General features: G+C 48.9%; 1 protein-coding gene across 2 annotated transcripts in view; it reads right to left on the minus strand.

Annotated features, from left to right (window-relative positions):
- Positions 1–16,862, minus strand: part of TONSL (tonsoku like, DNA repair protein) — a 375,765-nt gene extending 358,903 nt beyond the window's left edge. For both annotated transcript variants that reach the window (XM_085604559.1, XM_085604558.1), the window contains exon 1: positions 16,704–16,862. In XM_085604559.1, the coding sequence (XP_085460685.1) occupies positions 16,704–16,731 (28 nt within the window). In that variant the 5' untranslated portion in view covers positions 16,732–16,862. The remainder of the gene's footprint in view (positions 1–16,703) is intronic.
- Between the last annotated feature and the right edge of the window lie 43 nt (positions 16,863–16,905).

Below are 16,905 nucleotides of genomic sequence, written 5' to 3' on the forward strand. Positions count from 1 at the left end.
GTCCGGTGTACTGGCTCTGTCATAACGTTTCATAATAAACAGAACAAACCTATGAAATCTGGCATGGTTTTCCCAATGAACTGATAAAGTCTTTACCCTTTAACATTGGCTTTACAGTTTAGCCAACACAGCCCATTCAAGAACACATAAACTGGCAACCATCATGCACATAGTTAGAAAGTTTCAAAGATATAGGTTGAAATCAATTATTATAAATAGGGACAATTTAAAAAAATGATATAACCATTCATTATAATACATCAATTGATGCAACAGAAAATGGGTCTAAAAAGCTCCTTGCCAGAGTTGGATTGGCCAACAGGGCAATCAGGCTGTGCCCAACGGGCCCGTCTGACAGATCAGTGTGTCGAACATTTTTCTGGCTGTCTGTAGGCCTGTTGTGTGGTGTGCTTGATTGGTTTTTATTACTGTTGGTTTCCCCGATATTAAAAAAAAAACACTGCCCGCAGCAAGTTCAAATCCAAGCAGTCTTCCATATCTTGAAAAAACACTTATATCACTTGTGTTTAAAAGTTCAAAACAACTCCCATTTGGAAACATGGGACATTTTTTTAGCTATCTAATACGGATTTATTTATTTAATGAGACCAATTTCATTTTAATGCCCATGTCTATTTTCTGTCCTAGTCCAACCTTGCTCCTTGTAGTCTGCCCGGAACAAGACATTTTAATTCACATATAATTTAAGTTCACCTTTGTAGTTTGGTCTAGCAGCTGATATAATAAGTCGAGAAACTTTAATAATTTACTAATAAAAGACTTAGTATTGACTCCTTGATTGTTTCTCGTTTGCTTCAATAAATGATATTCGCAGATATTTTCTTCATAAGCCTTGAACTTTTTGTCAGCGACATATTTATTATGTGCTACAGGGTTCAAATATCTTTATTCGATTGTATTTTTTTACAATCATAAAAGTTCATATCACAAATATATATACATAGAACAAATTTCACAAATAGACAATTAAAAAGTTCATATCATAAACATACAATCATGGGCAAGATTACACAGTTAAAGAGGTAAGTCCTCCAGTTCCCTTTTTTTTTTTTTTTTTTTGATCAGCAAGAATATGAGACAAAATATGTTGCGAAACTGTTTTAAAACCAGAGCAGCAGACAAAACGAACCAGTTAAAAATATAAATAAGAATACAAGTTTAAAATGAAGGAGAAGTACAATATTAGATACAGCATAATTAACCCTCCATACTATTCCTGAAAATGATAGCTAGTTTCAGGAAGCTGCAAATGTATAAAGTGCAGTCACTATTTAAAAGTTGAAGGTAAAAAAGTGCTGGTTTGATCTGTGTGAAATTGAGTTTTTTTAAGCAAGGCTTTAGGTATAACTTCCGCGGTACTGTATAATAAGGGCAAATAAATAAAAAATGCACCAAATCTTGCGGAGACTTCCCGTCGCAGCCGCAAGCAGGGAGCACTTGACCTCGGTGTGCCCCTTTCGGGGTTGCTAACAGGAGGTGGAATAAATCAAAGCGGAACCTTATCAGTAGAAAGCGCTCATAGCCGGACATAGGCCAAGTTAGATAAGGTTCCATACTTAGGGTTGTTTGAAGTAAAGCATGTTTCCTAATGCTAGCTTTCAGCAATTCACCCTCCTCCCGGGCAAAGTACCTAGTGAGTGAGAATGTTTTTTTCACAAAGGATACATCGGCTCTAGTTATAGTCTCTGGGGCTGAGAACAAGTCAGGTCGTCCTAATTCCGTAAGACGGTCGTTTATGTACCTCAACCATGGTACCTTAAACCTGCCGTCCCAGGTTAAGGCTTCCTTTAAGATGTCATGAGTGAGTGGTATATCTTTATTTAGCGAGGAGGTCAGCCAACATAACAGGGGACTTGCTGCTAATCTATCACTTAGAAAGGGTACCCCTAACTCCTCATGCACCGAGAAGTTTCCAGTTCCCCTTGGCAGCCTCAAAACCTTCTTTAAAAAGTTATTTTCTGCAATCTCCAGGGCTTGTGTTTGGCTGTAGCCCCAGAGCTCGCTGCCGTAACAGGCAATGGCAACGCTTTTGGCTTGGTAAAGTTTAAGTAAAGCAGCCACCGGGCTATTACCCATTTTTCTGGCGAACCCGAGTATGGCTGCATTAGTTCGTGTTACCTCACCCTTCTTTTTAACAACAGCTGGGCCCCAAGTTAATTGATTGTCAAGTAGGACACCAAGATAAGAGAAGGTTTTAGAGTTTGGGATTTTTCCACCGTTTATGGATAAAAAATTAGGCTTTCGCATTCCTTGGCCTATTTTCATCACATATGACTTTGAGTTATTAATACTCAAGCCTCGAGAGCACATAAAATCTTGAAATGAGTTTAAAAGTAACTGGAGACCATTTGCCGTCCTAGAAATAAGGACGGCATCGTCCGCGTATAGCAGAACCGGGACGCCTTTTCGGCCGACATAGGGGTAATCAGCTCCTGTTTTTATCAGGTAATCTTCTAGCTCATTAATGTATAAATTGAACAAAAATGGGGCTAGGATACACCCTTGACGGACTCCCCGATTAATTCTAATGTCACTTGTTACTTTCAGATCTTGCGTGTAACGTACATTAGCTCTAGTGTCTGAGTGCAGGTCAGCCAAAATATGAATTAGGTTCTGCTCAACGCCCATCTTGGACATGATGTCCCACAGTTTACCTCTATCGACGCAATCAAAAGCGGACGATAGGTCCATGAAGGCCAAGTGAATCGTTCCCTGCCGGGCCAGGGTGTATTTGCCCACTATTAAATATAGATTCAGACATTGGGTTATTGTAGAATGACCAGGTCTGAAGCCATATTGTATAGGGGATATAATTTTATTCTCTGATGCCCATATTGATAACCTATTCAAGATTGCACCACCTATTACTTTAGCTACAGAATTAATTAGCGATATTGGCCTGTAGCATAGTGGACTACCACGGTCGCCCTTTTTGAATACAGGAACTATAGTTGATTGTCCCCAGGACTTTGGACAACCAGAGATTATAGCTGCATTTATCACCCTGGTAAGGACAGGTGCCCATACCGAGGTACAAGATTTAAAAAGATCCGGTGGTGTGCTACAGGGATTAAGTTTTGTATTCACACAATCTACATGTTCTTGAAGAGCAATTTTATGTTTTTCATGATCCTTCCATCTGACATATTGAAATTTAAAGATAATAGGTGAAAGCGTAAGAATTTCTGCTTTTTTACTGCCTCCAGATTGGAATCAATATATGGCTGTTTATTAGGAGATAAGAATCTAAGGAAGGTGCCGTGTATTTATAATCCAATAAAGTTATTACGTCTTTTTCGCGGGTCCACCACCGTTTTTGTTATCTTTTTGCGCTTGAGTCTTGTCATCGTTGTCAGTGCGTACACTGTAGCAAATTGGTTTCATAGATCATTTTATTTCCCCAGCAGGTAGATTGAAGTCAAGGTTATTTCTGGGATTTGACTTCAATGCATCAAAAATTAACTATTTCAAAGTCTACTCACCCACCCTGCTACCATCATAAACATCCTGATCATGGATGAGATGTGTAGTGTTTTACTGATTTTAGGTTGAGTTCCAGGCGAACTTTAGCATGTGGTGTTCAAAACCGTAAATTGAGCGGTGCTCTAATATCTTGTATGTGGGTGGTGTTGAGCTCTTGCACGTTTGTTTCTAACTTAAATTAGTTCAGTCTCAAGGACGTTTTTCCAAGCCGGGTGGTGTCTGCGAGAAAATTGCCAAATCATCATTATAAACCAGATGACTAATTATTTGGTTATTAAATTTAGGAGGAAAGCTAACTGAGGCGTTTATGTAATTCGGCAGGACTGAAATGTATAAGGAGAAGAGAAGTGGTGCAAGTGCACACCCTTGTTTGACACCATTTCAGAGTACAACCTGTGGGAGAGCCCTATGTTAATTGGGAGTTTGATTCTTACCCAAGTTTCTTTATGTAAGGATATTATGAGATCTGATAGTGCTTGATCAGTCCTTTATTTGATTGTTTCTCCCATAGTTAATTACGGTTTACCAAGCTGAATGCTCTGCTGTAGTCACTGTACCACATGTAGCATCTTGTTTTTTTAGTGCACAAATATGTAGAAAATACAGCTTGCAAAACAATATACAAAGCCTCAACAGGGCCTAACAAGAGACATCACAGTGAAAACCCCCAGGGTTTGTTAGAGTGGGTGACCAACGCCAAAACCCTTACCTACCACATAATCTCTCAGATTACATCTAACAAAATACTGGTCTATATCCTGTAAAACAATGTTATAATAACCAACTGTTAGCTCCTTTACCGCTGCGGGAGTTCTGAAGAGTGGGCGGGGCCGCGTCGGCCAACGGACGTGCGCAGCACTATTGAGGTAGTGCTCGCAACGGCCGTTGGCTGACGCGTGCAGCGAAGGGGTTAAAGTCTTGCTGTCTATAAAGTGCTTTCCACAATAAATAAGCTAGACCAACTGTCTTAGTCATAATGTTACATGATAAGCAGACCAGACCTATTGCATCGGACATAACATTTCCCGTGCAACAAACAGTCAAGTAGCTTGTCATCAATGTTCTCTCTAATTTATTTCCTCTGTGTGGGGCAGTGCAAGATCCCTGCGCACTGCAGCCTAGGCTTTGTGCACCAAGCATGCGAGCACAGCACTTGCGTATATAAATTTCTGGCAATTACCACTCAAAAATGTTCTTTGCAATGAGAGCGGCAACAGGTGTATTTCACATATATAGCTCCATTTAATAGTCTTGAGACAGTTTTGCAATCTAGCTACAGATCATCATGACATGATTTGTTTACTCTAGTGGCGCCTACATCCCATGTTTAGAACGTAGCACCTTAATAAGATTTTACTGAATATTCCCAATTGGAGCATCGCTCATTTGGCGGGGGAATGTTGGGAGACTATACAAGGGTAGCAAGTTGACAATTACATTACACATCAACATGTTGATGTACCACCTAACAATTTGTATCCCTGCTAAGAGGCAGTCTGTAAAATGTGCACATCCAGGCCAAACATAGACTGTGACAAAGGGCGGCTCAGACAAGTCAAGTGCTGTCACGAGATGTGTGAAATGTCTACGTCTCTCACCGATCCTTACCCTTCTTCCACTGCTGATAACCTCGATCAAGGTCAACTTCGCCACTCAAAAGGAAGGCTTTTGTTCTCATCAGCATGTCCAAGTGATTCTCCTCATTACTTTTTCTCAATTAAGACTTCATAGTGACCATGAGGCTGAATCCACATTCACAGTCTGCACTTGATGCTCAAAATGTTGTCCAGACTTCTACTAGTTGAGTTGTCACATTATACTGAGTAGCATTCCGTCAAGTGAAATTCACTATGTTTTGAAAGATTGTTAACAACCCATGTTCTGCCACAACATAATTATATTTTCTGTACTGTAACATTGTCAGGTGTTTCGCAATCACTCAGGACCAAGATATTCTTACACGTTTACACAAGTCTCTGTACATTCTCAGTCCCAAAGTCAAATTGTGATTATGTTGCTATTACCTGGAGTTCTAAGCTTGCCATCTCATTCAGTTCATCCATAGGAGACAATTTTGCATATACTCAGAAGAAGTGAAACAAAAGACAAAATAGGCCCACTGTCGGTCGAATCCAGCGCCCAGTCGTAAAGCATAGTTTTATTTTTAGCTGCCTTGCCCAGAGGCCCATTGCGTACCTGAATTGGTGGGGTGGGAAGGAACAAGGGGAGGGAGAAAGAGAATATAGCCTGTAGTGTGGAAACCAGAGACTAGTGTAATACAAGACATTTTTTACAGCACACAGTGCTTTAAATGGATAAAAATAAGTGCAGGTACCCAACCCCCTGAACTGTGGACTAGAGGTGGTTTTGTTCCTAGCCCAGCAGACATTTCCGGGGCCTGGGTCGTTGAAGGGCTCTACAGTTGTTTCAGCCCTGTCCCTTTGCAAACGGGAGAGAGGGACAAGTGCTGTACATGACATTTCGTAGTTCCAGTTCAGTACGCATTTCCAGCTCTCCCCCTTTTCAGTGGTCATGCAAAGCTGTGATTGCAGACCAATCACTTAATTTCCCTGTGGATAACAAAAACATCAATGTGTCCTTGTGTAACTTGACTGGTGCTCATGTAAAGAGCTACAAATTCCTTTGGGTCAAGTTCCCGCTAATAAAACATCATTTACTTAGAATCACAGGATTGCCTTACTGGCAGACTGACAGGCAGTTCTGACAACGCGAGTGCTGCTCACAGAACACTCTAATAATTTTATGTGCATAAGCTACTGCAGGGTTGTCACGCAAGCCCAAGTTCCATAATGTTCAAGAAAGGAACAATGGGAGAGTACATATCTGCACCCAATGCACAAATCCACCTCGCTCACACCCTACCCTCCTCCACCACTATCAACAACTCTTCCTCTGCGGCTTACACGTGCAGCCATCAGCACCTTGACAAGCTGTTGCACGAATGAGGAAAAGAGCGCCATTCACCTGAGAGGGGTTATATGATACTTAGAAGGTACTCGGGGACTGGGAAGGATTTCATGGTGTAGGCAACAGCAGAATGAGGTGGTAAACGTTCTTCAGCTTACTCAATAGGTCATGGCAGAGGTGGCTGTGTCAAGCTTGGCACTCCAACAATTGAGGCTTTACAGTGCGACTGACATGTTAGTAGGGCATGGCAGTAAAAATTGGAATGTGCACCTACTCTGCCACGTCAATATTAATGGATGGCTATGTATTGATTTTTCTTGAGCATCTGTGCTTCCAGGATCGTTACTGGCTACAGAAAATGCATGTTGCTTGGCAATTTTGGTACAACTAATGACAATTAAAAGCACTGAGAACACATTCTGAATGCAATCAATTAAAATGTGCTCATATGGGATAAAGAAAAAACAGGAAACACGAACTTGGTGAAATAAAGTATTTGTGCGGTATCACACTACACTTTATTTTTGAGCACTTTTAAAAAGATGCAAACCTTGGGCAGATTTGCAGATATTAACAGCATGTTTAACTGCCGCCTGCTCCGGGCTCTGTTATGACATTCCACAAGCCCATGGCAGGGAAGGACTACCGTTCTCAAAGTCTTGTTGCAGCTAACCTTCATCCCACCTTGTAAACGCACCAGAATTTCTCCCTGCACTTCAGCACCAGGAAAAGACAGTTTTTTTTCACATCACTCGTATTTTAAAGGCTGTGGTCAGCAAAATGTCTCTTAATTTTACATGAAACCTGTTTTTTTCACAGCACTCGTATTTTTAAGGCTGTGGGCAGCAAACTGTCTCTTAATTTTACATGAAGCAGTGGCATGGGCGCTGTGCAAGATTGTGCGCGCGCTGGGGAAAGACTGCGTGCACGTAGGCGCACATGCTACAAGGAACAGTACTTGTCATCATAACCAACTCAAGCATATAGTTTTGAGCTTAAGCTTTTCCACAAGCCAACCATCAGACAAACAATCATAACATTACAAAATTACAGTTGACTAAGCAAAATACGATCTCTTCTTAGATGGCCTAACAAGAATTCTCGCAAAGCAAACCTTCTGCAACAGCAGTTTGTCACACTGGCTGACTAGAACCAAAACCACTGCCGCTGACCGCGGACCCCGCAGGGGGCCAATAGGCGGTCGGCGCCTTAGTGGCCCCGGGGCCCCGGTCACCCCTCCCCACTCTTTCCTCCGGGGGGTGGGGGCAGAGACACTGATTGGTGCCACCCCTTCCGTTTCAGGGGCCGGAAGGACGCGCAATGCGCGTCACTTCCGGGCCCAGGGGTGAGGGGGAGGCTATTTAGCCTTCCCCCACCCTCACTGGCGACCTCTTTGTCGCCCACCTCGCTTTTGGTCGCCCACCTCGCTTTTGTCGGACGCCGAGCCGTCTCGCGGGGATCGTCGTCGCCGTCGCCTATCGTGCAGGAACTGCGAATACTCGGTGAGTTGCCGTCTTGCCCCCTCGCCCCGGCCCTGTCCCTGGGCAGTACCAGGATACGGGGCCCTGTGGTCGGAGTACCACGGGCGGGGGGGGGGCCGTGCACAGAGCTCGTTATTTTAATGTGTCGCGGAACGTGTTATGTCGAGGGCTGGCTATGCGGCGTGCTTTTCGCCGCCACTGAGGCTATCGAAGGTGGGCGGGCGCAAGGAGTCGAGGTCGGGGCGCACCCGCCGACCATCCCTCCCCCCGTAGCTGACTTCCATCCTAGGTGTGGGGCGCACTTTGAACTACATGTTGCACCCGGGTTCCCTGATTTAGTTATTCCTGTAGGCGGCGGGTAGGGGAGATCGTACCGGGGTTGCACCGGGTTGTAGGCCCACGTCAGGCGCCATAATTTAAGGGGAGGCGGGTTTCACTGATTGACCGTGCGTCTCGCTCCGGCCGATGTAATCCGGGTACTGCTGGCGGTATGAGGGCTTTGCGGAGCGAGCAGAGTGTTCCCCGATAGTCTGCCCGCGCGGGGTCGGTGGGAGTCCCGTTTTCCGGCGGGTGGGACCCAGGGAGCTCGCTGCATGGGGGGCGGTGCAACGAACGTGAACGCAATCGCATCACCTTGCCAACTCTCACCAGCGCGGGTGATTTTAGAGCAGGATTTATATGCGGCCCCCTGCTCCTCGTACCTGAATATATAATGTTGAGGCCGCGCTTTATTCATTAAATACGCGGGGGTAATTTTACGCTACATGCGCCCATAAGGGATTACGTTCCCGCGTTTCCTCGAGCTGTTGCCCTCCGTGCACGAATGCGTTCGGTAATGCGCGCCAAGAATTGGGATCGTATGGTGGCATTACGTGTAACGCTTGAGTTGCTGCCACCCCCCCGTGCCTGAAGGCGTACGGTCAGCGCGCCAAGAGTTTTCGTTGGCGAGTGCGCGCGGTACCTTTCGTTTAAATGTGGTAATTCGCTAAGTACTTCCCCGGGTTGGGTGCCTCTGGTTTGCACATAAATTGTTGAGCTCTGTTGGCATCTGGACATCGAGTCTAGACCCGTGTCCAAGGGTACTGCTCCCCGAGCCGGAATGCGTAATGTAAAGCGCTGAAGCGCGCCCAATATTCGCTTGTTTCTCCCGCGAATACAACAAATTATGGCGCCATGTGGCTGGCTATGTTCGAGGTGGGGGTAGGGGTAGAGGCGACCGGGTGTGTGGGGTTGGAAGTGTCCGGTAATGACATGCGCCCCCCTGTTTCATGTCTGCCTCTTTGGTGCTTACGCTGGTTTTCTCTTTCAGTACATTCGTCCGCTACGGCGTTTGGAGGTTTATTAAGTGGCAACAGGGAGACACGAGCCAAAACATCCCCCCGTATTTGGGGCTCGGACGGGAGTAAGTACGGGCAGGTGGGGGAAGGGGGTCCTGTTCGGAGTGGCATGTGGCACTCTGGAGCAACGAATCGGCCTCAAAAGGGGACGAACAGGTGGTAATTGTCTCTCTTTCCCAATTGCAGATAAGAGAGAGCAACGGTTAAGAGATGGACAGTCAAGGATTATCCCCCCCCCTTTTCACACCAGGGACACAGGTTGAGGAGTCTGTGCCGGGCACTTCGGAGGAAGCCCGGATCGCCGCCTTCTTGGAGCTGACAAGGGCCAAGGGTTTAGCCTGGGCAACGGAACTATTGAAAGCCAGTACCCCCCCAGACTCTGGGATAGCGATGGACGTTCCGTCTGCAGATAAGGATTTGGGGGAGGGTGCGGGCCCGTCACGGTCCAAGAGAATTCGCCGCCCCACGAGCAAAGAGTTTCCGGTGGAGCAACCGCCGGCACGAAATAGAGCGGCTCCCCCACACAGGGCCCCATTGACCCCCCAGGCGGCGGTTGGTTCGGGGATGGGGACGAATATCGGACTGCCTTGCCCCCCCCAGGCGACATTTGCTTCAGCGGAGGAGCTGGGTAAGCTTTCAGATACTTTAAAAGACTTCATGGCTGAGGTCAGATCTGGTCTGTTGCTCGCCAGGTCCCCCCTGGCGGGCGGCCCGCCTGCCCATGCTCCACCGAGTGTACCCGCAGCGCCGGGGGGCTTCACGCATGTCTGGGGTCAGCAGATGGCTGCGGTGGAACTCCCACGGCCCCCACCTCCAGCTGCTGTTGTGGCTGAGAACGCGACAAGTGCGGTCACTCCCGCAGTAGTGGTTCCCCCGGTGGTACCCATGCCGGCACCAACACTAGCCGTTGTGCCTAAGCCTCTAGTTACTACGGCCCCGCTAGTATCGGGCCGCTGCTCACTCGCTTGGATGGTCCCTCTAGTGGCCAAAGAGGGGATTTGGCGCAGGGAATTTATTGATATCTTCACCCTTCTCATGCATGGGGCTGAGGGGGTGGATACCAGGAGGATGGGCAATAAGGAAGAGGACAAGAGGGTGCGGTATCAGTTATATCCCGCAAAAAATATTGTGACATGGGGTCAGGCCTTTGCCATCTTTGCGGCAGTAATAGTGGAGAAATTCCCAGACGAAGGGCCAGGTCTTTTTCACTATGCAAGCGTGATTACAGAGGAGGCTGCTAAGGGTGGGGGCATGGGATGGTACCACTACGACTGTGACTTCCGCAGACAGAGAGCAATCTGCCCAGATCTTGAGTGGGACCAGTTGGAAGTCCGTTTATGGGTAAAACACATGGGCAAGCATACTGAGGAGTCTGCGACAAAGTCAGGTACAGAGAGCGGCGTAAAGAATAAAGAGAAAGAGGAGAAACAGGAGGGGAAATGGCAGAACAGGAAGTCCTTTCGGGGCGGTCGCGGGGGGGGTCGCAGGCCTGGCTTTCGGGCACGATCTTCCGGAACCTGTAGGCTCTTCAATGCAGGGTTCTGTTCCTGGGACAAGTCATGCCGTTTCTCACACAATTGCAGCATGTGCGGGGCATCCCATGCCGCCACCGCATGCTCCAAGCGCGATACCCCCGACAAGCCTTCATCGAGCAAGTAGCCCGGGAGGGTTCCCCCCTCCTGCGCTTTGGCCTCCTGCGTACATAGCTGCCAGCGCGCATGACCTAGCCCCACACGACCATGTGAAAGGGCCCTCTCCCATCTGCGTAAAGAACCTCCTCAGCGCACTCCGCGGTTACACTAGCAAGGAAGGGTCCCTCATTGCAGAGGGTTTCTTAGATGGTTTCCGCATTCCTTATCAAGGTCCCTTAGTGAGCAGGGATGCAAGAAATCAGAAATCAGCTAGGGAACACCCGGAGGTAGTGCGTGATAAAATAGCAAAGGAGGTGTCTTTGGGCAGGGTGGCGGGCCCATTTTCCTCACCCCCTATGCCCCACTTTGTGATTTCTCCCCTGGGGGTGGTACCAAAAAAGGAGCCAGGGGCTTTCCGACTTATCCACAACCTATCACACCCAGAAGGGGACTCCGTGAATTCCTGGTTGGACGAGGGTAAATGCTCAGTGTCTTACTGCTCCCTAGACCTGGCAGTCGACATGATGAGGAGGGCAGGGAAGGGAGCCTGGTTGGCCAAGTCTGATATCGAATCGGCCTTCAGGCTCCTGCCAGTACACCCGGACAGCCAACACCTTCTGGGCTTCAAGTGGGGGGACCAGGTCTTTTATGATAGGTGTATGCCCATGGGATGTTCGGTGTCTTGTGCGTACTTTGAGGCGTTCAGCTCCTTCCTACAGTGGGCCTTAACAAACAGGTATGGCATTGAGGGAGTGACCCACTACCTGGATGATTTCCTTTTCATCGGGGGAGCTGACTCGCAAGATTGTGCACGGGCGCTGCAATGTTTCAAGGAATTGGCAGGACACTTGGGCGTACCTTTAGCTCCTGGTAAGACCGAGGGTCCGGCGCAGGTTTTGGTATTCTTGGGCATCGAGTTGGACACGGTAAAGGGCGTGTCCCGACTCCCTGCGGATAAGGTACAGGCCTTGCGTCAGGAGATCTGCGATCTACTGGGTAGGGACAAGGCTACTCTAGGTGAGATCCAATGCCTGCTAGGGACCCTGAATTTTGCGCTAAAGGTCATACCCATGGGGAGGGTCTTTGCACGCAGGCTAGCTAGGGCGACTGCTGGTATAAAAAAGAAACATCACTGGGTCAAGCTTGGGACAGGACTGAAGCAGGATCTGGTGGTATGGAGCGAATTCCTCGCCTACTTTAACGGGACGGTGATTTGGAAGCAGCCCTGGATTGATAGTCAGGAACTTTGTCTTTTCACAGATGCCTCAGGCAGGGAAGGTTTTGGGGCTATCCTGGGCGAAGAATGGTGCGCGCAGGGATGGCCCAATGTTTGGCGCAGGCGTAGGATCACCAAAAATGTTACTGTGTTGGAGCTCTTCCCGATTGTTGTTGCATTGCACCTATGGCCGGCGGCATTGTCAGACAGAAAGGTGGTTTTTTGGTCTGACAACATGGCGGTCGTTCAGGCAATTAACAACCAGTCCGCCAGGTGCCGGCTGGTGCTGTGCTTACTAAGGGAGTTGGTCCGGGCTTGCCTGCGCATCAATGTGGAGTTTAAGGCCAGGCACATTGAGGGGATTCAAAATGTGGCAGCTGACGCTCTTTCTCGTTTTCAGTGGCTCCGATTCAGGGAGGCCTGGCCGCGGGCGAGAGCGCAGATGACCCCATTCCCGGACCATCTATGGAGGATCCTGCAGTGGGACTGAGCCTGAAAGCGATGGGAGAAAGAGCTCTGGCCCCAGGTACCAGAAGGCGTTACAGCGCCCACATGGCAACATTCAGAGCAACGTCTGTGGCACTGGGTACTTCAGGGGCTGCGTTGGTGTCCCAGGTCCGAGCATTTCTGGTGTGGGCCAGGGGACAAGGGAAGAGCCGTTCATGGGTGGGCAGTCATTTGGCAGCCGTAAGCCACGACACTAGGTTGTCTGGCGGGGCGGATCCCACTAACTCCTATCCCATCCGGGCCGCCTTGAAGGGTTGGGCTAGGGAGGAGCCCAGGGCTCCTGATAACAGAGCGCCCATTGATTTCGAAATCCTAAAAGGCATGCTAGGGGCTCTCGAGTTAGTTACCTACTCTCATTACGAGGCCACGCTGTTTTCAGCCACATTCTGCTTAGCATTCTTCGGGGCTTTCAGAGTCAGTGAGTTAGTGGCTAGGTCCAAGGTCGACTTTTCAGGGGATGCGCTGGCACTGTCAGACGTGTCTATTTCCGGGGCACTGACCATTCTTTTACGCAAGTCTAAGACTGATCAGGCGGGGCGGGGGATCAGGGTGGTGCTCCAGCCCCTAGGCGACCCCAGGTTCTGCCCTGTACAATGGGTAAAGGCTTTTTAGAACACAGACCGCCTGGCCCGGGTTATCTCCTGTTGCATTCAAATGGTACCCCTGTAACTAGATACCAGTTCGAGCAGGTAATCAGGGCCAGTTTAGCCAGGGCGGGGCTCGCCCGGCCGGACAGAAGGTATTCCAGCCACTCCTTCCGCATTGGCGCTGCCACCGCCGCTCACCTGGCGGGATTAGAGGCCGCGCAGGTGAAGAAATTGGGGCGTTGGGAATCTGATTGCTATAAGATATATGTTCGCCCGTGAGGCAGCTGTTAGTATTGTGTTTGTGATTTATGGTGTGTATCGTTGAAATCACCCTTTCTTATTAAATAACTTGTGTGTACACCATGTCTCCTCTTTATTAGGACGAGTGGTGTGGGTGATCGGGCATTCATTTGTCGCTCGGGCGGCCCAATGGGCATCGCATCGGAATTGGATGCGACACTTCTCTCAGACCAAAGTGGAATGGATGGGGGTGCCGGGGATGAGATGGTTCGAACTCAGGAATAAGATCGAGCAGAGACTAAGAGCACTCGGATCCACCTTACCCCACCTGCTGGTGATCCATCTGGGAGGGAACAACCTTGTTACCCTAGGGAGACGATTGTTGTTATTAGCCATGAAAAGAGACTTAGGTGAAATCTGCAAACGTCTGGGCGAGTGTGAGATCGTGTGGTCAGAGATCATCCCCCGCAGGTCTTGGCGGGGAGCTAAATCCTTAGAAGCGGTAGAGCACTCCAGGAGGCGCATTAATGGAGCAATGCGTAAATTCACAGCCCAAAGGGGTTTGGGCTTTATTCGCCATGAGATGATTCGGGGGAATGTAAAGGGGTACTTCGACTTGGATGGAGTACACCTCTCCCAAATAGGCATGGACCTGTTCTTATTGGATCTAAGCGAAGCATTGGTGAATAGAGGGTGCAGGTAAAGAGCTAGGTTGGTGGGGGGCCCTGGCTGCGACGGTTAGCCGCTTCCAGGGCTGTGGCGGAGTTACAGGGCGATCTGGATGCAGGCCGGTACAAAGGGTACCTCTGCGCGGCACACGTGGTGCCTGAGCCAAATCGAGGAGCCTCCAGAGAGGTCCCGGAAGCCGGTCGGCGCCCCGCTAGGCCTGCGGGCGGTTGTGGGCCTGAACAACCGGGGGCTTGCTATGCGACGCTCCGCCCCGAGAGGGGGGGCGTGAGTAATTTTCAACGGCACGTGATCGAAAGAATCACTTGGGGGGCAGCATTTGCGGGTCGACCCCGTGCTGCCCGGCTCATCAGGCGGGCAGGTGAAGTAGATGGCCACCTGCCCTTGGATCGCCCGTAAGATAACCCACCTATTACATATCCTGGAATTATGTAATAAACCTGCAGCATTTGTTACCCACTTACAACTGTTTCTTGTGTTTTCATTGGGTAACCTAATTTGGGGGAAGGGGGGTGAGCGGGGTGCCCCTGGGGGTACTATGCCGCTGACCGCGGACCCCGCAGGGGGCCAATAGGCGGTCGGCGCCTTAGTGGCCCCGGGGCCCCGGTCACCCCTCCCCACTCTTTCCTCCGGGGGGTGGGGGCAGAGACACTGATTGGTGCCACCCCTTCCGTTTCAGGGGCCGGAAGGACGCGCAATGCGCGTCACTTCCGGGCCCAGGGGTGAGGGGGAGGCTATTTAGCCTTCCCCCACCCTCACTGGCGACCTCTTTGTCGCCCACCTCGCTTTTCCCTCCCTACCGCTTACCCGGCATAGGTGTGTTTGGGTGGGGGGGGGGTTTTCTGAGCGTTGTAATATTTTCATTTTTCGTTGCAGGCGGAGTTACAGGGCGATCTGGATGCAGGCCGGTACAAAGGGTACCTCTGCGCGGCACACGTGGTGCCTGAGCCAAATCGAGGAGCCTCCAGAGAGGTCCCGGAAGCCGGTCGGCGCCCCGCTAGGCCTGCGGGCGGTTGTGGGCCTGAACAACCGGGGGCTTGCTATGCGACGCTCCGCCCCGAGAGGGGGGGCGTGAGTAATTTTCAACGGCACGTGATCGAAAGAATCACTTGGGGGGCAGCATTTGCGGGTCGACCCCGTGCTGCCCGGCTCATCAGGCGGGCAGGTGAAGTAGATGGCCACCTGCCCTTGGATCGCCCGTAAGATAACCCACCTATTACATATCCTGGAATTATGTAATAAACCTGCAGCATTTGTTACCCACTTACAACTGTTTCTTGTGTTTTCATTGGGTAACCTAATTTGGGGGAAGGGGGGTGAGCGGGGTGCCCCTGGGGGTACTATGTCTACTACCATAATTTGTGATATTCCGTGTAACCAAATAACCATCTATAGACTTTAACACATAGTAATAGCAATCCACTCAAATGCCTATCAATTTTAGCATATACTTTTCACAATAAATGTGTCAGGCCTAGTTCCTTTCTCATAACATTTCATAATAAACAAGCCAGTCCTATAGCCATGATCACTGGCTGACCGCCATTACAAACTCAGTCCTGCTGTATCAAAAATAAACTTTGCTACAAGCCAAAAAATGCAAACAATGAAGTATTTTAAGTGGAAGCACACAAATGTGGCACAATCAAATCCTGTACTCAGAAAAACAAACATGTTGGTTGAGCCTATGCCGCTTTCTCTGTTGGACTCTTTTGAAGTATTTTTTTGTTGATCGCATAAGATCAGGCGACAGCTGCACTGTGAAGACAGATCTAAAAATGTTTGTGGATTACTGTAGCTCTGTGCTCTCAAAAACAAAACTCCACACTGAAATATAAAGCTAATGACTGCACTACTCTCATCAGTGCTGCTGCCAGAGCAAAAAAAAAACGTAAACTAGGTAGTTATATGGGACACTTTAATAGCATTGCATTGCCATGTGTTTGAAAGTTCAAGCTTAGGCAACTGGATAAAAATACAAAATGATCACGGCAGCATGGAGGGTAAGAACTTATTTGTGGAAGCACCCAACTTCTGCCCAGTCAAACCACTTTATCCTGACTACCAACATGTGGTTGGAGCCAAAGCCCATCTATTGACACTGCCTGCTCTTTCCGGTTAATCCCATAATGTCTAGTTAGAGCTGCTCTGTTGAGCTAGACTTAAAAATAAGACTAGTTGCAGTTCCACACATGACACGAGACCAGTTCTATTTTGTTGTTCTTGGTAAGGGGTTCTGGTTTCCTATTCCCTCCTGGGTTGACATTCTGTTCACCATCTTTTTCTGTGTGCGTGGATCTTGTCTATATGGCTTTCCCAGTTGTCACTCTTATTTTTTGCGTTCCAACCTCCGATCTGCTGTTTTAACAAATAGTCCTTTTTTCACTTTTAAGAATTTTTCCATCAGCTGTTTCCCCGTCAAACGACTGCGTTAACAGGGCACGCGCAACAAAATTATGGGCGGACTAATGGCACTCTCTCTGGCAAAGGCTGTGCTTACGGCGCATGCGCAAGGCTTTGTTACATGCACCTCGGTTCACGGGATCTATTACAGTAAGTCATGCCGCTTGGATCTAGGTACTCACGGCGAATCTCCCTGTTTGGTCCGCTCATCTTCCACTTGCGATCACTGCCGCCACGATCGGGGCACGCTACCCTAGATAGGGCACACTACCGCTGCCTGCTTCGCTGTCAACACTCCCGCGAAGAACCAACTACTCCATCCCGCTCGCCGTTTGTATACACCCCGCCCACACTGCACATTCATTGGTCGGAAGAAAACCAGTG

The sequence above is a fragment of the Triturus cristatus genome, chromosome 5_1 (assembly GCF_964204655.1).
Source record: "Triturus cristatus chromosome 5_1, aTriCri1.1, whole genome shotgun sequence".
Taxonomy (NCBI): Eukaryota; Metazoa; Chordata; class Amphibia; order Caudata; family Salamandridae; genus Triturus; species Triturus cristatus.